Genomic DNA, 23,054 nt, shown 5'->3' with positions numbered 1-23,054 from the left:
GGCACACAAAAAACCTCAAGCACCTGCTTTTTAAAACCTCGAAGCCACGTTGTCACTTCTGTTGGAAAACGTTTTCTTCCTTGTCCATTCTGGTGAATTCCTTGTGTGATGGGCTGAATCGTGTTCCCTCCAAAATCCCTATGTTGAAACCCTAACCCCCAGTAACTCAGAATATTTCTGGGTTGGAGATTCGGTCTTCAGAGAGGTAATTAAGTTAAAATGAGGCCATTAGGGTGGACCCTAATCCAATCTGACTGATGTCCCCGTAAGAGGAGATCTGGACACAGAGACACCAGGGATGCTCCTGCACAGAAGAAAGGCCGTGTGAAAACGAGGCACAAGGGTGGGTGTCTGTGAGCGGAGCTGTGCAGCCTCAGGAGAAACCAATCCCGCTGCTACCTTGATCTTGGACTTCCAGCCTCCAGAACTGCGAGAAAATAACCAGTCGGCGGCATTTTGTCATGGCGGGCCTGGCAAAGGGATGCACTCCCTGCTCCAGGCCTAAACCCCCTCGCCTCGGGAGTGAAACCCCCCTCACCGTCCTCACCACCCCGGCCGCCCCGGGGTTACCGTAGCTCACAAACCCTGCTCACACCCGTTCACCGGCTAGTCACTCGGTTAGGCACGCTCACTGACCACCGGCGTGTGCCAGCCCCGTCTCGGGGGCCGCGGAGAGCAGCTAAACCACGAAGCCGCAGGCGCTGTGCGAGTGCCCTTCGTTCACCGCCGCCCGAACCGGACCGGGGACGACGTCCCTGCGCCCGCCGCACGCGCGCGCTCAGCTCACACGGAAACGAGGCCGCGCGGGGCCAGGGGCGCCGTGGTGCTCAGCACTGCCGGACTACAGGGTGACGGGAGGGGACCGGGAGCGCGCCCGGGGGCCGCGGAGGCGGCGCGGGGACGGCACGGGGGCGCAGGCTCCGCTCCGGGTCCGGGGGCCGCACCCAACTCCCGCGCGACCCTCGCGCTGCCCGGGGACGGGGGCGGGGGCGGCGGCTCAGGGCCCGGCCCGCTCTCCCGGCCATTCCCACTGCACCGCGCCGGGCCCCCGCGCCCCCACGAAGCCGGTCCCCGGCCCGGCGGCTACCTACCCTCAGAGGCCGCTCCTGCCCCGCCGCCGCCGCCGCCTTGCTTCACCTGCCGCCGCCGCCGCCCTCAGCGCCGCTCGCCGGGCTCCGGCGGCCGCGGAACCATCCCGACAACGCCCCCTCGGCCGGCCGGATCCGCGTCCGGCTTCCGGGGCCGTCACTTCCGCCGGGAGTGTAGCCGCGGCGCGCAGGCGCGGGAGGCGGCCCCGAGGTGAGCTCTGCGCCGGGACGATCTGGAGGGAGGCGGCTGCGGCGCTGGTCGGGCGGCGGCTTTTCCACGTGCTCCTCGCGGCGGGTTGAAGCCGTTGGCGGGCGCTGGCTGAGAGGTGAGGGGCGGCGGCCCAGAGGTCCGACCCGGGAGGCTGGGGCTCAGGAGCGGGCGGTGGGGCCGACGCCTGCGTTTCCACCTTTAGAGCCCCTCCTTGGGCTTACCCACGGAAGGAGGAGGCGGCCCATTCAGATCTCCCTCGTACTCTGGGCGGTGGAAGGAGGCTTGGACTTAAGATGACCGATTCTTCCCGGTTTTAAGACGGAAGGGTCCTCGTGCCGGGAACCCCTTCTGTCCAGGGTCACCGCGGGACTGGGCTTCAGCATGCTGCGTGTTGGGGACAAGGCTGTCGTCCTCCCCGAGGCTTGGGGAGCTCTGCCCCTAAGGAGGAGGCCTTAGGGCACAGTGCTTGAGACCACCGACTTAGGGCCGCTGTATATAACTGCCTGGGAGTCCAGGTTTGCCACTAACTGGATGTGTGGCCTTCTGCAAGTTACTTAATCGTTTTGTGCTCCGTGTCTTGGTCTATCAAAAGGGAATACTATAGAACCTAAGTCGGAGGAGTGTTGCAAGGAGTACCTGAGCACAAATTTATTAACCACCTAGGACAGAGCTTGGCACCTGGACCAGTAAATGTCAGGATTTTCTGCAGCACCTACCCTCTGGGGAGACAGGTGGGGTGTACTTGCAAGGCTCGCTTCCCTGAAGAGGGCTCACTTGGGACTCACACAGCACCCCCAGGCCCCCAGGGCCTAGCATAGTGTCTGACACGTGGTAGACTTCCACGGATGTTACACCAGTGAAGGGATGCTGGTGATGTAGTGCGTGGGGAGGTGGAGAGACATGGCTCAACTTCTCCCAGCCTCCCTGTGCTCATCTGTTAAGTGGAGCTAGATGTACCTACTCATAGGGTGAATGCACATGGAGAGCCTCCTCACCTCACATTCAGGGGCTTAGGCAAGATGGTGGACAGTGTGTATTCCTCTGTCCTTCCCTTGCACCATACTCTTGGTTTCTTGGAATTCTACCCCTGGAAGGGGCTCCTGACCCCTTGTTTCACAGATGGGAGAACCTGAAGTTCAGAGGGGACAGTGACTTGTTGGAGGTCACAGGGGGCTCATTGGGGATTGTGCTGAGGTTGCCAGCCTGGCCCCCCCGCCCCAAGTGGGCTGTTTTAGCAGTGGTGGTGAGGTTTAGGTCTGTGTGCACATGTCTGTGAGAGAATGTTTTGAGAATAGTGAATGTAGTTTTTGTAAAAATAAACCATATAAAAATGTAGAGGCAGGAAGGTTTAAAGAGAACTCCAAATCGCAATTCCAGAACTAAAGGTGAGGTCCTTGTATCGGGGAACAGGGTGGTAGAGTAGGCCCCCATGGGGCGGGGAGCCAGAGGAGATGAGTGAATTTATGAAGCTAGATGAGTGAGGGTCATGTTTAAGAGACATGGGTTTAGGAGGGGACGGGGGGTAATAGCACTGATGGGCAAATTAATAGGTCATAAGAAATCCTTTCTACCATTGGGTAAGGATGAATCTTTCCTATCTCCTATTAGATATTAGACCCATTTTATAGGTGAACAGAATCTGGAAAGTTAGGATAGCTTGAGGTCATTTTTCATTGGCAGGTGCAGGCTCCAGCTCAGATCTCTGGCCCTGAGTCAACAGAACATTCAATAGAACGTGGCCACCATCCTGTTAAGAGGAGCCTGAGGTGCCCCAAGTCCCTCTCAAGTTCCCAGCCCCTTATTGTTGCCACTTGCTCGCCTCAACTCAGCCTCATTTTCAAACACCTGACATTTTCAACTGTGACACAGTGGTATCCTTGCTCAATGTGTGAGGACCTTAGAATCCTTTCAGTGTAAAATGGAAGGTCATTGTAGGGTCTTTTTTTGTTTTTTTGTTGTTGTTGTTGTTGTTTTTCTTTTGGGGTGAGGGTCTCAGGGTCCCACATGCTGAGTAATGGCCAAACAAATGGCCACAAACATGACAAGATGACAAGGCACGGCAGAAGCTTGGGCTTGTCTCAGGCCACCTCTCCCACTCCCTGTGTCTCCAGCCTAATCACTTAACCTCTTTGAGCCTCCATTTTCTCTTACAGATGCTGGGGTGGTGGTGTGATCATACCTGTTCTGGAGGTGTTGGGTGCAGTTATGATTGTTAATGTGAAATGGCTGTATGGAGAGCTAATGATCGTATTTTGTAATACGTCATCTTTTTCTTGGGTTATGGTATCTGCTGAGAGCTCAGTAAGTTGACCAGACAGATAAGTAGACAGCCAGAAGCTCACACAGGGACTGACTGGTCTCCTTTGCGGAAGGCACCCAGGTGTATCTGGATCCTAATGCACACTTGGCATTGACCAAAGGTATGCCGAAATGAATTACAGTGACTTACCTGGGGTGAGAACCCGAGTATGCTCTTGACCAGTGCACGAACACTGCTTTCTCTTTTCATGTGTCCACATCTCTAGAAGGAAGAGCACAAAGAATCTCTGTGGCTATACTGGGACCTGGCCTTGCCATCAGAGAGTTGGGGAGTCAGGGAAGGAAAAGGGGATCCGTATTTAGGCTCAGCCCCATAAAGAATGCCATCATGTCTTTACACTTGGGACTAAATGTTGAAATATGTAGTATCTGAGCCCTGCAGACAGGGTGTCCTAAAAGTCTTAATACAGCTTGTTTCCAGCTTTCCAAGTTTCTGAAGTGTAAATGTTACAAATTTACCAAAAATATCCATATGAAAATTTATTTAAAGTTCTTTCACATTTACTTTTGTGAAATTTGAGTATGTTTCATTTTTTGTTCTAGGCAGTGCTTGCTATCTTCCATCAGAGGGACTGACTTTTCAGAAGGCATCTTTTTGTAAGCTTGTAGCATTTACGCTTCTGCAATTGTTAAGCCTGCACTAAGACTTGGGCCACCCTGTCCGCTGTGCAGTTAGGATGGTTCGGAGCTTGCTGTCCTTGCAGCCCCCTCCCCCCCGACACACACGTGTTTACTGCATACAGGAAAGGTGTTCAGATATGAGGCATCATCAAGGTGACTCTTGGCTACTGCTGTGGTGTCCTCAGGGCTCTAAATAAGGGAGGGGTAAGCTTCTTATAAACCTTATCTCGTTAACAAGCAGGTGGCCACACTGTCCCCATTTGAGATCAAGTGTAAAAATGCAGCGGTGGCTCTAAAAATCCCTGAGGCGCTGAGAGACTGAGTTGTGACTTTCCCACAAGCTATCCGTTCTGCTTAAAAAGAAAAAAACCCCCACAAATTTCTAAATGTGAACATTTGCCACAAAAGACCAAATGAAAAGGATCGAAGGGTATTTTTCCAGTGGGACATGTGACCAAATTCCAATCCTCTTCTGAATTGACGTTTACACCGTGCATGGCTAATCCCCGGAGAGATAACATGTTTTGCACAGATATTCCGAGCATCTTTTTTGTCAACATCACTTGCTTCTTTCAGTTGATACGTTTTGTTTCCAGCCATCCTCCCTGGGCCTTGAATTCCTGACGTTCTGTGACAGACTGAGTCTCCCAGTTGGCTCTCAAAGCTTGCCAAAATCACCTCCCCTCCCCTCGTCCCCTCAATCGAGAAACAGAACAGACTTCTGCAATGAAAGTCAGAAAGCTCTAGGCCATAGCTTAAGTTCGAGGGGTATTTTTCATCATTGGATTTCATAATGAAAGTACTTTTAAATTTTTCAGCAGATAATTTGGCTTAACGCAGCTGCTTGGTACCTTGTGGTTACAATGGCCATCCATTTCTTGGTGACGAATTAACGATTTGCTCTCGTTCTTACACAAAAGTGCCCCCACAGACTATTGAATAACATGTTGGTTCTCGTTCTGGCCTTTGTTCTCCCCTTGGGAGGCAGAGCAGCTGGCCATCTCGTTGTCTGCCATTGAGCGTCCATCTGCGGCCTGCAGAACGCAGGGTTGGAGGGAGCTGGGTCGTAGTCCACGTGATGGCAGCTCCCCAGCACTTGTGACTAGCTGACCATCTTTACGATAACCAGATGAGAGATGGTCGTGGTTGCCTCACATCCCAGAACAATCATGTTCGCTTCCATCTGGATTGGGTACGAGGCTGCAGCTGACCACATGCCCTCCCTTGCCACACCGATGGCAAGCTGTGCAGGGGAACCCGGAGCCGGGGACCTGCCTTTGTATGTAGCGTATCAGGCAAGCCGATGTCCAGCAGTGCCCCACAGGGTGAGAGGCTTCCACGAGAGACGGCTGGGCCTTTGTAAACCCTGGGGTTGCAGCCAGGATGTACATTTCCATTCAAGGCTAAAGGCAAGGGAAAGCCCTGACAGTGACCCAGAACATGGGAGTGGAAGAGAGAGCATGATTTTGTGCATGGGAATTCTCTTGTGAACCCAACTGCTCATCTGTGCTGAAGGATTTCTGTACGAATCAGAGTGCACCAGTTTACTTGACCCTCACCTTCGCCTTTATAATAAGGAGGAAAAAGGTGCTGGATCAAACAGTTGTCAATATTTTTGCTGTGAAACTCATTTATAACATAAAATGACAATATTCTTTACGGATGTAGTGATTACAAAATTATGTAGCCATGGAAAGTTACTGTGACTCTGTAATACTTTTGGATGAATTTGTGTTTTGTTGAGCACAGGAGTGTTTCCATGAAATCTGTAAATTGTGGTTATGTATTTGCAACAGACATACTAAATCTCGGAGCAATGCTTGGGACACGTGGGTCTGAATGCCGTCCAGTAATTCAGCGCCCAGCAGCTGGGACACCTTGATACATGGTTCCACTTCTTTATTGATCTGATAAGAAGCCATATGAAGGTGGCCCCTCCCTCACCTACTCCCTGTCCACTAAAACTGAGGGGCACATCCTCATATTTAACACCTGTGGATACACAGTCATGCCTATATGAATGTTTTCTGTGCTTTGAGAAATATTTAGATCTCTTCATTAGACCTCTTCATTTAGACCTCGTCATTTCATATAAGACCTCTTCAGAAATATTTAAACCTCTTCATTTAGACATCCTTCCTGAATTCCCCACTCACCGTGTTCTGAAATAATTTGGCAGTTCACATCTAAAGGCAAGGGGGAGGCGGGCAAGCGAGCTTAACATTAGAAAAGGTAAGACATTTTGCTTAATGCCCCTAAAACTTCTTCCGGAGAGCCAGCCTGCCAAATTTAAATCCTGGGTCTGCTACTGTGTGACCTTGGAGAAGTAACTTAATCTCTGTGTCCACTCGCCATGTAAATTGTGCACAGTAACAGTCCTTCCCTCACAGGGTTGCTATGAAGACTAAATAGGGTAATATGTATAAAGCTCTTAGAACAGGCCTGCACATGGTAAGCATGTGCTTAACAAATGCCAGCCGCTATCACTGTTAGTAATAACTTCACTTACATGCTGGTAGAGTTTTATGTAGTTTGCTAATCAACTTTGATTCTGTTTTTTGTAGCTATTTTACATGAAATTATGGTTGAAAAGTGAGCTGTATGATTGTTTATTGGGAATAGAAGTTTCAGATTACGATAATTATTTTTTCCTTTCTTTTAATTTTCTCTTAGGACAAGACTTCAAACCTGCCTTGGATAGAGAATACTTCACCATTTAGCTAAAAATGGTATTTTTTACATGCAATGCATGTGGTGAATCAGTGAAGAAAGTACAAGTGGAAAAGCATGTGGCTATTTGCAGGAACTGTGAATGCCTGTCTTGCATTGACTGCGGTAAAGATTTCTGGTAAGTTCTACATAATTCGTGTAGATCAAAGTAAAGGTCCAGACCAGTTTTAGAAGCCCTGGCCCCATGAAGCCTTAAAAAAAAAAATGGAGGCAAGTTTAAGGAAAGAAATTAAGAAAAAAAGTGCTTTACAGCCTATTTGCTTTCTAAGGACGGTCCAAAGAGAAGATAAAGGGAGGGGGGCTGAGGATGTCTGGAGCATTTGGTCTGTCGGTGGCACTCAGCGACACCTAGCCACCATTACTAGACCCTGAGAGGTGACCACCCATTGTAAGGCTTCAGGAGTACGGTGCGCTGGTCACACTGAAGAGCTGGATTTAGAAACCAGAAAAAGAACTGACTCATTCACAGCGGGGGCCTCGGGGGAGACTGGGTCCCCCCTAGAAGTTCACAGATGATGGCAGGAGTGAGCTCCTGGCCCCTGAGTGTGTCAGGTACTTCCACTGAGGCGTCTCTGAAAAGGTGAGGACTAGGGCGTGGGGGCAGGACAGATCTTTGACTTGCTTGCCTACTCTTTCCTGAGGTGGGTCATTATTTGCAGACAGCTCACCTCAGTCTTCTGCTGAGTTCCCTTCAGCTTCACACGGTTTACGTGCAAAGGCAGTTTTTGGTGCATCGGCCTCAGTGTCCTCTGTGGTGTTTGGATGACATTTGCTAAAAGTCCATTTTAATTTCATTCTAGAGCAGTGATTTTTTAAAAACAACTTTTGGAAACTGCTAAAGACTTTGTTCATAACTAATCCTGGGAGGAAGCCTGATCTTTAAAACAGGTGAAAATTGGGTTGTTTTTCATTGGGGGACCTGGTCCCAAACATTTCCCCAAGGATCCCATGGAGCTTCAAAATGATCGTAGGAGACAGAACCGAGTCTCCTTGTTTGCCAAGACTTGCACATCTAGAACTTTTTAGTGACAAGATACCACCATTTTACTCCAGCTTTTAACTTATTCTACAACGAATTAGTGACAGCCTACTATATTACCAGAAAATCATAGGGATTTTGTTGCTTAAGCTAAAGCCACCCCATTGTAGAGAATTACTTTTCTTTCTTATATTCTATATATACTCACTTAGGACCAAAAGAAAAAAAATACTGCCTTTCAGTGGGGTTTAAGACATTTGTATAAAAATGGGTAGACAGTTTGGGGGCGGGCTTTATATTGAACAGTTTGGAGGAAGGAGGTGATAAGCATAGTAAAACTGTGGTGTGCAGAAGGCAGGAGCAGCATGTGAGCATCAGATGGAGCCTCCAGTTGGAGAACCAGTCTGATGGTGGAACTTTCTATCACTTTGAAGGGGTGATGACTACAAAAACCACATCAAGTGCATCAGTGAAGAACAGAAGTATGGTGGCAAAGGTTATGAAGGTAAAACCCACAAAGGCGATATTAAACAGCAGGCATGGATTCAGGTAAGGTCTTTCTAATTCATCAGGTAGCTTCTTCTGACATCTTCCGCTTTCTCCGGAAGCCTAAGAACAACCGCATCATATGTGCAGGCAAGACGCAGAAACCTCATGTCTTGGAACAGAATGAGGTTTTGAACAACTGAATCATGACAAAGAGTTCTTTATTTCTCTGTTAATACAGTTGCAGTGTATTTTGTCTTTAACCCATATGTTTTGCAGACTTCTCGCAAAAATGTTTTAGAATTCTCACTATCTTTTCCTTGGCTATGAGACTGAATGGAAGCTTTCTAATCTTTATCTGCTTCTAGTGATAATTCAGCTTTTATCACATAAACCATGTTGTAATCTGCCACACCTATCAGTCATCAGAATCGGGCAAAATAAAGATATTTTCATAAATATAAGTAATTTTCTACTTAAATAAAATGGAAACACGCACAATAAAAATGGCAAAAGCAGCAAAATCCCTAATTCACTGAGAGATGGTACCCACCAATTACAGAACAGATAGCAGGAAGGATTCAGAACAGAAGGCAGGAGAAAGAAAAGACAGGGGTGCCTGGGTGGCTCAGTCGGTTAAGCATCTGCCTCCGGCTCAGATCATGATCTTAAATTAAGGTCCTGGGATCAAGCCACGAGTCGGGCTCCCTGCTCAGCAGGGAGTCTGCTTCTCCCTCTCCCTCTGTCTGCCACTCCCCCTGCTTGTGCTCTCTCCCCTCTTCTCTCTCTGTCAAATAAATAAGTAAAATCTTAAAAAAAAAAAAAAAAAAAAGAAAGAAAAGACAAATGCCGTCTTCGTGGAAATTCTCTATTCTCCTAGAATCCGAATAAATAATAGTTAGCTCCCTTTAATGTTAGAGTTTAAATGTGAGTTTTCTGGCACGCACTACCTTACTGAGTTGGCAAACTCCTGGGAGGCAAAATCCTCCATTCACAAAGAACTAGGTGCCCGGTGCAGATTGAGAAACTCCTTTTTTTAATGAAGATATTTAGACCGGCGACCATCAGCCTCACTTTTGGGCTCGTACTATATCTTGATCCCCCTCAAGAAACAGATGACATTCTAGGCCCCGAGCTTGCGGTACCTGGGTGTGGGAGTTCTACCACGTCTTGAATGAAATCCTCTAAAGGCAGGGGTCCACCGGCTGCAGCCCACCACAGCCATGCCCATTTGTCTGCATGTTGTATATTGTTACTTAGAGCTACCAGGGCAGCGCTGAGTAGTTGGGACAGAAACCAGGTGATCTGCAAAGCCTAAAATCTGTACTACCTGGCCCTTTACAGTAGAGGTTTGCTAGGGCCTGCTGTAAACTGTCAGGCTTCAGTCGCGCTCTCACTATATTCTAGATCAAGAGCTGTCCTTCAGCTTCTGTCCTGGTCCACCTGCCCACCAGCTGTCGGACTCCTCCCTGAGCCCCTAGCTGACCGTGTGAACAGATGGATGAGGCTAAATATGGAATGCTGGGAGAATAAACCGAGCCGGCTGTGACCTCTCCCGACAGCTGGACTCGGGGGTTTTGTTCTTTTCTTTCAGTCCTAAACCCTTCAGTTTTAAAGACAGAATTTTGGAATCCTGTCAGTGTTACTGTTCTCGGAGCATCGTTCTAGATGTCTCTGTGCTCACAGAGTGGATAGATGGGTCAGGGAGAGGTCGCCCGCTTGCTTGGGCCACGGTGTTTTCCTCCGAGCTTTGTCACCAGTGCCCTGGTCTCTTCTGACACTCGTGCCATTCTGGCCAGTGCCCAGCCACCGTGACTTCGTCCTTGTTCACCTGTGTCATTGTCTTGATTTGTTTTTCTGCCTGAGGGCCTACAGAGTCTTTGTCTCCCCCTTCTCTTAGTCTCCTGTATCCATTTTTTCTGGTCTGTTTATATGTAGCTTTCTTTCCTAACGCAGACCATTGTCCTGCATTATGTTATATTGATTTGTCCTGTTGGCTCATGGGTGACCATCTGTCTTGTGTGCTCTCATTGCCCTTGTTTTAATAACTGTCTTTCTCCTCTGCCTTCACTGAGATTGCTGTGAGCATTTCCTAGGTCACTAATTTAATTTTCATCTCTGTTCTGTTCTTGCCATTTCAGATTTATTTATTAGGTCTTAATGCTGCTTGTCGTCTTGGTCCTCAAGTAATTTCCTAGTCTGTAATAGTCATTTTTGTTTGATACTTTTGGTTTATTTTCTTTTTTTTCCAAGTTTTTAAAAAATTGCAAGTTACACCAGACATAGCATTTACCACTTTAGCCATTTTTAAGTATACAATTAAGTACATTCACACTGTTGTACAACCATCACCACCATCCATCTCCAGAACGTTTTCATCTTCCCAAACTGAAACTCAGTCCCTGTCAAACACTAACTCCTCATGTCCCCTCCTCCCCAGCCCCTGGCACCTACCATTCTGCTTTCTCTCTCTCTCAATTTGACTACTCTAGGGACTTCATATAAGTGAAATCATACAATATTTGCCCTTTCGCACTGGTTGACATGTCCATCATTATGCCAGTGCCAAGCTTTTGTGATTACACTAGCTTTGTGCTGAGCTTTGAAATGAGAAAGCATGAGGCCTCCAAATTTACTCTTTTTCAAGATTATTGTAGCTATTTGGTGTCCCTTCAGATTTCATGTGAATTTTAGGATGGAGTTTCCTATTTCTGCAAAAAACCCACAAATGTCAATTGGATTTTCATAGGATTGCATTTGAATCTGTCTATCACTTTGGTTAGTATTGCCATCTTAATACTAAGTCTTTCAACCCACACGATGTCTTTCCATTTATTTGTGTCTTCTTTATTTTTTAAATTATCTTTTTTTAAAAAACATTAATTACTAAGTAATCTATACATGCAACGTGGGGCTTGAACTCACAAACCTGAGATCAAGAGTCACACACTCCTCCAACTGAGCCAGCCAGGAACCCTTATTTGTGTCTTCTTTAAATTCTTTCAATAAGGTTTACGGTTTTCAGCATATAAGTCTTTCTCCTCCTTAATGATTATTTATTTTTAAGTATTTCATTCTTTTTGATGTTATTGTAAATGGAGTTGTTTTCTTAATTTTATTCTCAGAGTGTTTGTTAGTGTATAGAAATCTAGAACTTAATTTTCAAGTGTGGATTTTGCATCCTGTGACTGCTGAATTTATTGGTTCTAATGGGATTTTTTGTGGAATCTTTAGGGTGTCCTACAGGTAAGACAAAATTATTTATGAACAGAGATGATTTTACTTCTTTCTAATTTGGATGCCTTTATTTCTTTTTCTTGCCTAATTGCTCTGGTTAGGACTTCTAGTACTGTGGTGAATTTGTAAGCATGGACAACAATAATGTAAAATCTAGCCTTGGAATGAGAAACCTCTAGCCATGGGAAGGACACTTAATTTGGCTTTCATGAAACTCCTGTGCCAGTTGTTTATTATTTTTGTTTTATCTTCCCTTTTTGTAGAAAATTAATGAATTAGTAAAAAGACCCAATGTCAGCCCCAAAGTGAGAGAACTTTTAGAGCAAATTAGTGGTTTTGACAACGTTCCCAGGAAAAAGGCAAAATTTCAGGTATGGATTTGCGGTGCCTTCCCTAAACGGAGGGGATATGTGGCGGCCCATTGGTGATGGAGCATGCTATGTACCTGTCAAAATGGAACAAATGGGTGTTTGTTTTTTTTCCTTTGTTCCTTACAGAATTGGATGAAGAACAGTTTAAAAGTTCATAATGAATCTATTCTGGAACAGGTGTGGAATATCTTTTCTGAAGCTTCCAGCAATGTAAGTCAGATCTAATTTTAGATTTGCAGTGTGGTAAAAGTGATTAGTAATAATGAAATGGGAATGTCTTATTTTTGGAGGTCAAGACAGCCTTCTTTTTCAGAGAGCCTCTTTGTGCCTTCATTTATGGGAAAGAATAAACTGAATGCACTGCAGAGAAGATTTCCTTATTGTGCAGAGAAAGGTATTTAATCCCAATGTTTGATAATGGTACCAGCTAACATGAGACAATTTGCTTAGAAACCAGGCAGTGGGGTGTACTGGAAAGAGCAGGAGCTTTGGGTGTCTGACAGACCTGGTTTGAACCCCTGCTGTGCTGTTGGCCAAATGTTTGATCTTGGGCACTTTATTTAACCTCTCTGAGCCTCAGTTTCCTTGTCTTAAAGAAAAATGGATAGTCCTATTCATGCATTTATTCAGTACTTGGTGAGCACCTGATCTGTGCCAGGCCCTCAACAAAAAATGTATAATATCTCAGGTGGCGACAGTGCCATGAAGAGAACAAACAGTGAGGACATAGGAGTGACTAGGGGTTCTTTTAGGTGAGGGGTTCACAGAAGGCCCCATACGTGGATTAAAGCAGCTGAGGCTATGAAAGCACCCCTTTCTGTGGGTGCTTGTGGGTAGTGGGCGCCTGCTAAGCATCTGTCTCCTTCCCTCTGTGGAATGAGAACCCCACTGGAGTAATTCAGTTAACCACCTCTCAGGTTCGATCTGAGAGACCCCTAGATGTGGACTCCATGCAGAGAGTCTTGGTTTGATATTGTGTGGCCACCTTAATTCGTGACATTGTTAAATTAAAATTTTTTTCCCCATTAATTCATTTGCACTTTGCTCCTACTTGGAGCTTACATCCCGTTTGGAGACTTACATCATTAGTAGTTTTAAAAACAACAGTGGGGTTTTCTGACCGTATTTTATTCTACTCACGTTGCTGGGAGTTGACTGACTTACCTAGAATAGTTTGGGCAGTGAAACTGTCCTGGCATTTGTCTCTTTCAGAACATACAAATTGGGCCTTTGAAATCTTAGAAGCAGTTCTGTGCATGCTGTCCTTGCATGGAGCCACGCTAATCTCTGCATTATTCCAATTGTAGTCCGTGTGCTGCCCGAGTGAGCACCGTCACCAGTCATATAATTAGCATTTCTGTGGCACGTGCCTTCTAAAGGTTATTTCCATTATTTTTAAGTAAGAATCAAAGATTTGGATTACTTAGTTTACTGCAAAGTTCAAAAAAAAAGTTTTTTCTGATTTCCCTTTTGAAACCGTGAGCGTATTACGGAATAAATGAATAATCAGTACACAGCTCACGGTAACTGAGCTCTGTAAAACACAGCTATTGCCACTCTGCCCCTGGTGTTGATCCAGCCAGCTGGAGGCCCTGTGTCCTCGTCTGGGGAGGCTTCCTCTGCCCCAGCACAGCTCGCCTGGTCCTTGCGCAGGCAGCCATAATCAGGCCGAAGTCCTGCCCTCGCAGAGCTGTATCCCAGTGTGGGACAGATGACTGTGTATGTCGATCTGGGCCAGAACAGCAGGACAGGGCGTGGGAAGCTCGAGGAAGAAATGGAAAGCAGGAGGAGGGGTGCAGGGTGGGAGGGGCTCTGTTCAGAAAGAGGGTCAACGAAGGCATCACTGAAGAGACCACATTTAAAGAGAGTCTGGAATGAAGTAGAAAGAAGATGGGGGATGAGTTTGTCCACCCATTACCGAGTGGCTGCAAGATGGGGTGACTATCCCCCCGCTCTGGGTGCAGAGCGAAGGCACCAGCTGGAGACATGGTCTGAACTGGGCAGAAGGGAGGCTGAGGGCTGTGGCTCTCAGTGGTCATAACAGTGCCTGACTATAAGATAGGAATGAGACTGCAGGCCAGGAGTGAGGCGACTTTGTCCCCTTCGTCCTCCTGAGTCTGTTTCTGAGCTCATTCCCTGCCCGCCCGCCATGTGCCTGGCCTGGCTGATTTCCCTGAGCTGCTGGGGAAACGGCAGCTAGTAGGCTTATTGTTCCTCTCCTGGGGGCTGTGCTCTCAGCCAGGGCTGAGCACCGAATGAGGCGTGAGTCAAAGCCAGTCCTTTTTGGCTCAGTTTGGGGGGTAGGAGCTCCCTCCTTGAGACCCAGGCTCCCAAAGGAAGAAGACTGGAGGTGACTTGGCCTATCACCTGGCCAGTAACTAATGAAGATGGGACTGGGATGCAGGTCTTAGGTGAGGAGTCCAGCGGTTCCTGAAGCAGCTCCGTCCAGACGCGTTAGGACTCACGAAGCAGTTCAGGGCTGTGCTGGGGCCATCTCGAGAAAGGGCTGTCATGGAGACCAGCATATGTTCAGAGTTGGGGGGGGGGTTGCAGCAGACAGTGGGGCTAGTTCTGGTGGAGTCTATTCTCAGTCGGATCTGTGTGCTGGCTCAAATAAGGTTGTGCAGCAGGTGGAGGTTTATCTTACTCCAGGGCATGTAGCTCCTTAGCTTCCTCTGCGTCCTTATTCCACGTGTCCCTGAGACCCTTCCTCCAAGGGTCATCCTCTGTGCAGAATAATGAGTAGATGAGACCTGTCTAGTACTGCAGAGTTTACAGAACCTTTTCTGTACGTTAAGTGGCTTATTTGAGCATCCTCAATCTACTTACGGAGCCCCGTGAGCTGCTATTAGCACATGCCATAACTTCCCATTTTATTCATACATCAGCTGTATAAGGTACATCTTACTAGCTTTCATTCTATCAGTGAGGAAATCGGTTCGGAGCAGATAAATAACTTGCCCTGAGTCACCCGGCTAGTAATTAACCAAGCTGGTGCTTGAACCCAGGTCTGCAGATGCTAAATCCCATGGTTTCTGCCACACCTAAGTGCTCACTAAAATTAAAGGTCTAGCTTAAGTGACATAAGGATTCTTCACTTTTCCAGTGGAATGAAAATGTCTGTTAAATGCAGGGTGGCGTGTGGGCCGGGGGAAGTTTTTTTCCATTTGATAATATTTACTGCTATGTTTTAGCTCTTGGGGGGGCGGTCAGAGTTATAAAATGGTAAGTAGTAGACATTTTTCTTGGAACAATTTGCTCAGTAGACATGCGCAGTGACGTGAACAACGGTCTGGAATGAGTATTTATGTGTCTTTCGGTTTTGCCTCGTAATAAGGAAGCAGTCAGTAAGGGTCAAGACCAGCAGCCCCTCACCCAGGCGGCCAGCGCGCCCCGCCCGCCCCACACAGAGGTCTCTGCCAAGGTCCCAGCCTCTGGAACACGTGACAGCACAGAAAAGCAAGCAGAGGTGAAGAAGAATAAAAGAGAAAGGAAGGAAGAAAGGCAGAAGAATAGGAAAAAAGAGAAGAAAGAACTAAAATTAGAAAACCACCAAGAGAATTCAAAGAATCAGAAGCCTAAAAAGCACAAAATAGGCCAGGAGGCCGAGCAGGAGGCCGGAGGGGAGGTCCCGGGCTCTGCAGGGAAGAAGAGCCAGAGCAAGGCGGGCAAGGCCAAGGGGGCCGCTGACAGGGCAGAGGATGGAGCTGGGGCCCGCGCGGGAGACGCCGAGGAGGAGCCCACGAAAGCCCGGCCTGGGAAGAGAAAGCAGAAGCACTCGGAAGGTGTGTGGCTAGCGTATGCTCTGGGCTTTGTGAAGCAGATCGTAAAGCAGTGAATTGGGGCTGGGTGCAATCTGTTAGACCTCGCATTTGAACCAAGTAAGGCAAAGAGCATAAGCTTTGGGTTCAGACCAGGCCAGTGAGCACCTCTCAACTCGCCATGTGTTCCTATGACGTGGAGGAGGAGAAGCCCACGGTGCTGGGCTGCTTGGGCAGTGGGCAAGGTGGCGGACGTACACGGCTTGGCCGTGCGTACCTTCCATTAAATAGTAGCTGTTATCATAAATGCAAATCTTTTTTTTTTTTTTTAATCTTTCTACTTACCTAGATGACACAAATTCTAAAAAGAAACAGAGAAAGGTCTCAGGACCTCCTGAGGGTGGAGAACCGGAAAACCATGAGGCTCCTGCAAAAGGTATCACTGCTGTCATTTGGAGAGGTCTGCCCCCACCCAGGGTGGGGAAGAGGGAGATGACCCGGGGCCTTCAGGCAGATCCTCCCCTCCAGAGGCACTGTCTGGAAGACAGAGCAGATTCAGATAGGGTGTGGCTCTTGAGGAGCTGGGGAGAGCTCTGTGGGTCACTCTCCAGTGTCTGTCTGGCTTCAAGGGAAAAACTGTCTCGACTCGAAATACATGATCTTTGGACCTGAAGATAAACCCAGCATGGCTTTCTGAGACCATGTTCCCTTTCCTTTCTCCCTGCTTCCCTTGACCCTGCCCCCCTTACTCTCCTAGAAGTGCCCCCCAGACTTAGCTGTTCCCCACGTCTCCTTGCTTGGAACTCCCTCAGCCAGAATGTGTACCTGTCAGAATCCAGTCCTTGGCCTTCATCGTTCCTCTAAAATGCTGCCTCCTCCACAGAGCTGCTCCTACTTCCTTGGGCCCAAAGCATTCCCTGGGGTCCTGCTGATCAAGAAGAGACCCCAGGATTCCAATGGAAATGGAGGCTTTATTATTAATGGAGGTTCAGTAACCGCCTACGCTGGGTTAGACCTCTGAGCTTGGAATCCACCCACACCTGACTTAGAACCTATGAGGCTTTTTAAAATTCCTTTTTTGTTGTTGTTTTAAGACAATAGTAGATTCACTTGCAGTTGTAAGAAGTAAAAAGAGGCCTAAGTATCCATGTATCCTTTTCCCAGTTTCTTCCAAGGGTCACACCCTGCACAACTAAGTGTCTCCACCAGGGTGCTGACAGGGCAGTCAAGAGGAAGGTTCCCACCGCCACAGGGAGCCCCACTGGGGGCCCGGTGGAGCATGTCTGTTTCTCCCCCACCCCACTTGCCCCCAGCAATCACTGATCTGCTCACCACTTTTGTAATTTCGTACTTTCAGAACGTTACCCAAATGGCATCATTTAGTATGTGAATTTTTGAGATTAACTCTTTTCCCTCAGCCTTATTCTCGGGAGGTATGTCCAGGTTGCTGCACAAATTGGTAATCCAGTCCTTTCATTAAGTCCTACTCCATGGCATGGATGGACGAGTTTGTTTGACCGTTCATCTCTTGAAGGACGTGTGGGTTTCCAGTCTCTGGTTGCTACGAATAAAGCTGTGTCAGCAGTTAGGTACAGGTTTTTGTGTGGAGCACACATGACTTTTTCTGGAAGAAATGTCCAGGAGCGCACTTGCTGTGTGGTGTGGTGAGTGCATATTGAGCTTTTAAAGGAACTGCCAGCATTTTCTAGAGTGGCTGTACCGTTCAGTATCACCCCAGCAGTGTCAGACTCACCCATTCTCCCACGTCCTGGCCAGGCTTTGGCGGTGGTACTATTTTTCTTTTCCATTCTGGTAAGTGTGTAGTAATAGCTTGGGGTGATTTTATTATCCCTAATGATGTTGAACATCTTTTCATGTACTTATTTGCGCCATCTGTGTTCTCTCTTCATTATAACGTCTGTTCCTGTCTCCTGCCCATTTTCATATTGGGTTTTCTTTCTTACTGTTAAAGATTTGAGAGTTCTTTACATATCCAGTCCTAAATACTAATTCTTTGTGGGATATGTGGTTTGTAAGTTTTTTTTTTTTCTTCAGTTTATAGCTTGTCTTTTTATTCTTTTTTTTTTAAAGATTTTATTTATTTATTTGAGAGAGAGAATGAGATCGAGAGAGCATGAGAGTGGGGAGGGTCAGAGGGAGAAGCAGACTCCCCGCTGAGCAGGGAGCCCGATGTGGGGCTCAATCCCAGGACTCCAGGATCATGACCTGAGCCGAAGGCAGTTGCTTAACCAACTGAGCCACCCAGGCGCCCGTCTTTTTATTCTCTTAACAGAATCTTTTTAAAATTTTTTCCTTTTTCCTTTTTTTTTTTTTTTTTAAGATTTTATTTATTCATTTGACAGCGAGAGAGGGAATACAAGCAGGGGGAGTGGGAGAGGGAGAAACAGGCCTCCTGCTGAGCAGGGAGCGCGATGTTGCTGCTCCATCCCAGGACCCTGGGATCATGACCTGAGCCGAAGGCAGGGCAGACGCTTAACGACTGAGCCACCCAGGCGCCCCTCCCCCCCCCCTTTTTTTTTTTTAAAGAGAGAAAGAGAACATGATGGGGGGTGGGGGGCAGAGGGAGAGAGAGAATCCCAAGCAGGCTCCACGCTCCGTGCAGAGCCCAGGAACAGGTTAGATCTCATGACCCGGAGCCAAAATCAAGAGTCAGACATTCAACTGACTGAGCCACCCAAGCGCCCCATTAACAGAATCTTTTATAGAGCAAATTTTTTAGTTTTGATGAAGCCTCATTTGTAATTTTCCGTTTAACAGGTCATGCTTTTGGTGCCAAGTCTGAGAACTGTTTGCTTATTAGCCCGGGATCCCAAAGATTTTTTTTTTTTCTGTATTTTTTCCTGAATGTTTTAAAGTTTTATATTTTATTCTTAAGCCCGTGATCCCGTTTGAGTTGATTTTTATGTAAAGTATGAAACTCAGTACAAGGTTCACTTCTTTGTCCGTCAGCACCATTTGTTGAGAAGGCTCTCACCTCATTGAACTGCCTTTGTCAAAAATCAGTTTGGCGTATTTGTGTAGTTCTATTCTGGTTCTTAATTCTGTTTCATTGATCTGTGTATCTGTCCCTTTACAAATACCACACAGTCTTGGGGCACCTGGGTGGCTCAGTCGTTAGGTGTCTGCCTTCGGCTCGGGTCATGATCCCAGGGTCCTGGGATCGAGCCCCGCATCGGGCTCCCTGCTCAGCGGAGAGTCTGCTTCTCCCTCTCCCACTCCCCCTGCTTGTGTTCCCTCTCTCGCTATCTCTCTGTCAAATAAATAAATAAAAAATCTTAAAAAAAACAAAAAACAAATACCACACGGTCTTGATCACTGTAACTACATCAGACGTCTTGAGACTGGGAAACTTATTCCTCCTGCTTTGTTCTTGTAGTGGTGATGGTACTTAGGATGCCTCCATGACCCGCTCCCTCTGAGAGCGAGTCCTGGAAGGCGAGTCAGGCTTTCGGCCACTGTGCTCGGACAGGTCAGGCACCTGCTAGTCGGTACTGTCAGGGGTGGATTCATTTCCTGGATGGCAAACAGATGTCACCCAGATGGTTTCTTTATCCCTCCGGTAGCGCACCAAAACAAAATGTTTGACGTATCATTCTTTATATTGTAGGGAAGTTCAACTGGAAAGGAACTATTAAAGCAGTTCTGAAACAGGCCCCAGATAATGAAGTAGCCATCAAAAAGCTAAGGAAAAAGGTATGGCGCCGGAACCCAGGTACAGAAGCTGGGGAGAGCCCCTTCTTTATTTTAAGATGTACAGTTTGTTTGTATCTCAGTGACGTCCGAGCTGCTCACTAGCTCCTCAGCGAATTAAACTCCTCCCATATTAAACTCGAAAATGACTGTTCTTGGTATTTTGCTCTCTTTCGCTTATTCCAGAGCAGTGGTTTCTTCTGTTTTTGTGTCTGACTCTGTGTCTCGGGGTAACACACACCCAGCGGGGTGCTCCCATGTGTGCAGGTGTCTGGATTCCCACAGAACACCCCTGAGCTACCAGTACCTGGGTTCCTTTTATTTTTTACTGTGGGCCTCCTTCTGGGCTAAAGAAAGAACGTTCTAGGTAAATTCTCAGGAAAAATCACCCATTTGATGATTGGTTTTCTTTGTGAAGGTTTTAGCTCAGTATTATGCGGTGACGAATGAACATCACAAGTCTGAAGAGGAGCTCCTGGCCATCTTTAACAAGAAAATCAGCAAGAACCCCACCTTTAAGTTATTAAAGGACAAAGTCAAGCTTTTGAAGTGAACATTTTCATATTTAAAAACTGAATTCGTTCTGTTGATTTCTTTCACTGCTGTTTATAAAACATGTAATGAATTATAACAACTCCCAATTTTGCTTTCCAAAGCTGTATTTTTAAGTTAAGGAAAAAGTCTATTTTTGGTAGAACTTTTATGAGAAAATATATTCTTACCCAAAATTCTAAATCTGTGGTGGTGAAAATTATTGTACTTTAAAGAATACTTTTATGGTGGAAAACTTTTAAAAATGTGACAAGTCAAAAAAAAATCCCTCCTTTGGTCAGACAAAGTATTTGTTTTAACTGCATCACTTCTATACAGTTTTAATTAGAGGTTTGGGTGGGTTTGTTGTGTCGTTAGAACATGTGAGTTGTAGTATTTGGTCCAGAGATGGTCACGGCAGTCCTCAGTGTTTGACAGTCTGTGCCTCTCCAGAAGGCCCCCTCTTGAGAGGCGGTTTGTCTGTAACGGTCCCCCGTCCGCGCTGTGGCCCTGCCCTGTCCCGCTTCAGCCTGAGACAGACTGTGACCACGTACGGGAAATCACTCACCTGAGACAGAGCCCGTCACTTAGCTGTGTTGCTGTCCCAGGGCTCCGACTGGATGGAAATGCTCTCGGACATGGTATTCTGAGTCCCGGTATGTGGTGCTGGAAGAGGGCTGTGTCCTGCCACCTGCTGAGATTGGAGTAGGCTTTGCCCACAAGTCCCTTACTCGCCCCCTGAGCTCAACAGCGACGTGTCCCATTCCGATTTGGGGACGTGCCGCTGTGACGATGGGATTCAGGGGCACTGTGTAGGGAGGAAGGCTTTGGAAACGGGTCTGGAGTCTGGTCCTGGCTTGGTCCTTTAATAGTTAACCTTTCTGAACCTCCCTTTTCTCGTCTGAACGGTGCCTCTTGGGCTGTGAGTGAACGAGCTAGTATGTGCAAAGCGCATAGCACTGTGCCTGACACCCAGCAGACGCTCCCTCGTGGCTGCTGCACTACTGTTCACGTTATCAGTAACCATTTTTGAGCCATGAGAGGCTTCAGACATTCTGGAAAGCCAAGGGGAAGATGAGGCTTGACCCAGACCACACACTCAATTAGGGACTCCTGAGTGCAGTCCAGGAGGCCTTCTGGCCCCACTGTCCTCCCCGTGCACAGTGGGGGCTGTGAACCTACCCCCCACCCCCCTCCCAGTTACATGTTCAAGTGCAAGCTCCACAGCATTTCAAGATCTGGGCTGGTTTTTATTTTTTGTCAGCTTTACCGGGATGCATTTTTAAAAATTTATTTATTTTTGAGAGAGAGAGAGAGCCTGCGAGCACGGGGTGGGGGTGGAGTGGTGGGGAGGGGCAGAGGAGGAGGGAAGGAGAATCTCCAGTAGCCTCCCCGCTGAGCACAGAGTCTGATGCGGGGCTCCACCTCACGACCCTGAGATCGTGACCTGAGCCAAAACCGAGGGTCAGACGCTTAACCAACCGAGCCACCCAGGCGCCCCTTTACCGGGATGCATTTAAGGCAGGATTGGGCAAATGTGGCAAAATTAAGGAAAACATATACTTAGGCTGTCATCCCGTCTGTTAACCCAAGGTTCTCGAGTTAGAACTTGCTGGCAGTAGCCGGCAGCAATGCGGCTGACAGCCCAGTGCCCATGCACCAGGGCAGGAGGAGGTGGCCTCTCAGTCCCCTCAAGCCCCACAGGGATGACGAAGCAAGGCCAGCTACGCGGGTTCTGACGGTCAGTGTCATGGAGAGATGTCTTCAGTGGTGCAGTTGGTGGTGGGAAGGGCTCCCCAGGTGTATAGTCACGCCTCTGGGTCTGGCGAGGGGCACAATCCGCAGACCATTCCCGAGGTCCCTGCACACAGACCACCCTTTGGTTTTGGCAGCTGCCTGCCTGACTTGGACTCAAACACAACACTGGAGCCCCAGGGACTTTAGAAACCAATCTAATGATATTTGTGTCTGGCTTTACAGCTTCATGTCTAAGTTGAGTGTAAGATTGAATTCTACCATATTCTGCCTATTTCCACGCTGGTCTGCTGGGTCTGGCCCTCGGGTATCCCTGAGCCCGCCAGGGATGCATTGGGACACACCGCAGTTTTCGTATGGGACACCTTACTTTCTGGCATTGCCTGGCATTTGTCAGCCGTGCGCACTGCCGTTTTCCATGATGCTGCTGACAAGCAGGATTTGGGAGAAGATGGGCTGTATTGTTCGCTCCAAAAGGTGAAGACGGGTGACTGTCCCGGGCTGGGCCCTCCTTAACGTCAGGCACACCAGGCATCTTGTGGTCCGATGAGGAAGCCACAGCTCAGCACAGAGAGGGAGGCCAAGCAGGACTGGACCCAGGGCTGCCCCTCCCTCTGCACCGACTAGTCAGCCCAGCTAGACGTGGGCCGATGCAGAAGCCTAAGAATGCAGCAGCCGCTGACAGAGGAGCATTTATGGGAGAAAGGTTAAAAGATAGCAAAATTAATGTGGAGAACCCTGCATGACCACTTTGCAAAATCACACGGGGGTCTCCACACTGATTTTGCTTCAGGCGAGTACAGGCGGCTTGCTCCCGTGGGGCAGGAAGGTAATCTGAGGAAAGAGGCTTTCAAGGACCCCGGTTCCCAGTCCTCTGTTGAAACCCGCCTCACAGTATGCTTGTGAGAATAAGCTCATAAAAGTCAAGGTCAATAGCATTTTGACAGGCCTGCAGACTTTCATGAATATTTCTGAAAAGCTCTCATCCTAAACATATTATTTCTCTTTCAGAGTTAAAACTTGAGCTGCCCAGGTCCTATTAAGACAATTTAATTTAATCCAAATTAAAGACTACTCAATTTAAAAATGGGCAAAGGATTTGAATAGATATTTCTCTAAAGAAGATGTACAGGGGCACCTGGGTGGCTCAGTCAGTTAAGCGTCTGCCTTCAGCTCAGGTCGTGATCCCCGGATCCTGGGATCCAGCTAGGCATCGGGCTCCCTGCTCAGCGGGGAAGTCTGCTTCTCCCACCA

The 23,054-nt window shown here is 47.7% G+C and overlaps 2 protein-coding genes across 5 annotated transcripts in view; one reads left to right on the top strand and one right to left on the bottom strand.

Moving 5' to 3' along the window:
- The window catches only part of ZBTB49 (zinc finger and BTB domain containing 49), a 58,881-nt gene that overhangs the window by 25,292 nt on the left and 10,535 nt on the right, over window positions 1-23,054 (bottom strand). The window contains exons 1-2 of one of the 4 annotated variants that reach the window (XM_031017999.2): window positions 637-848; window positions 24-427 (exon numbers count right to left, since the gene is read on the bottom strand). The gene's annotated coding sequence lies outside the window, so the exon portion shown is untranslated. Of the gene's footprint in view, window positions 1-23; window positions 428-636; window positions 849-1,091; window positions 1,240-3,748; window positions 3,821-23,054 lie in introns of those variants that run through there. The other 3 variants (XM_081812624.1, XM_081812625.1, XM_081812626.1) reach the window with 3 other exon arrangements.
- On the top strand, window positions 1,254-20,249 carry LYAR (Ly1 antibody reactive). Its single transcript, XM_006750310.3, has 9 exons — window positions 1,254-1,414; window positions 6,913-7,087; window positions 8,383-8,497; window positions 11,935-12,042; window positions 12,169-12,252; window positions 15,380-15,827; window positions 16,153-16,239; window positions 19,432-19,517; window positions 19,933-20,249. Exons 2-9 carry the CDS (start codon window positions 6,966-6,968, stop codon window positions 20,065-20,067), a joined length of 1,185 nt encoding a protein of 394 aa, XP_006750373.2. The 5' UTR covers window positions 1,254-1,414; window positions 6,913-6,965; the 3' UTR covers window positions 20,068-20,249.

This window comes from Leptonychotes weddellii, chromosome 2, assembly GCF_054177405.1.
Source record: "Leptonychotes weddellii isolate Sample4059 chromosome 2, ASM5417740v2, whole genome shotgun sequence".
In the NCBI taxonomy this organism is placed as follows: domain Eukaryota; kingdom Metazoa; phylum Chordata; class Mammalia; order Carnivora; family Phocidae; genus Leptonychotes; species Leptonychotes weddellii.
This window is presented reverse-complemented; position numbering and strand designations above follow the sequence as displayed.

Excerpts from the sequence above, each read along its gene's own strand:
- LYAR (XM_006750310.3), top strand. The coding sequence starts at position 6,966 with ATGGTATTTTTTACATGCAATGCATGTGGTGAATCAGTGAAGAAAGTA. Across the intron at positions 8,498-11,934 it reads AACAGCAGGCATGGATTCAG|AAAATTAATGAATTAGTAAA; the intron begins GTAAGGTCTTTC and ends CCCTTTTTGTAG. Across the intron at positions 12,043-12,168 it reads GGAAAAAGGCAAAATTTCAG|AATTGGATGAAGAACAGTTT; the intron begins GTATGGATTTGC and ends TGTTCCTTACAG.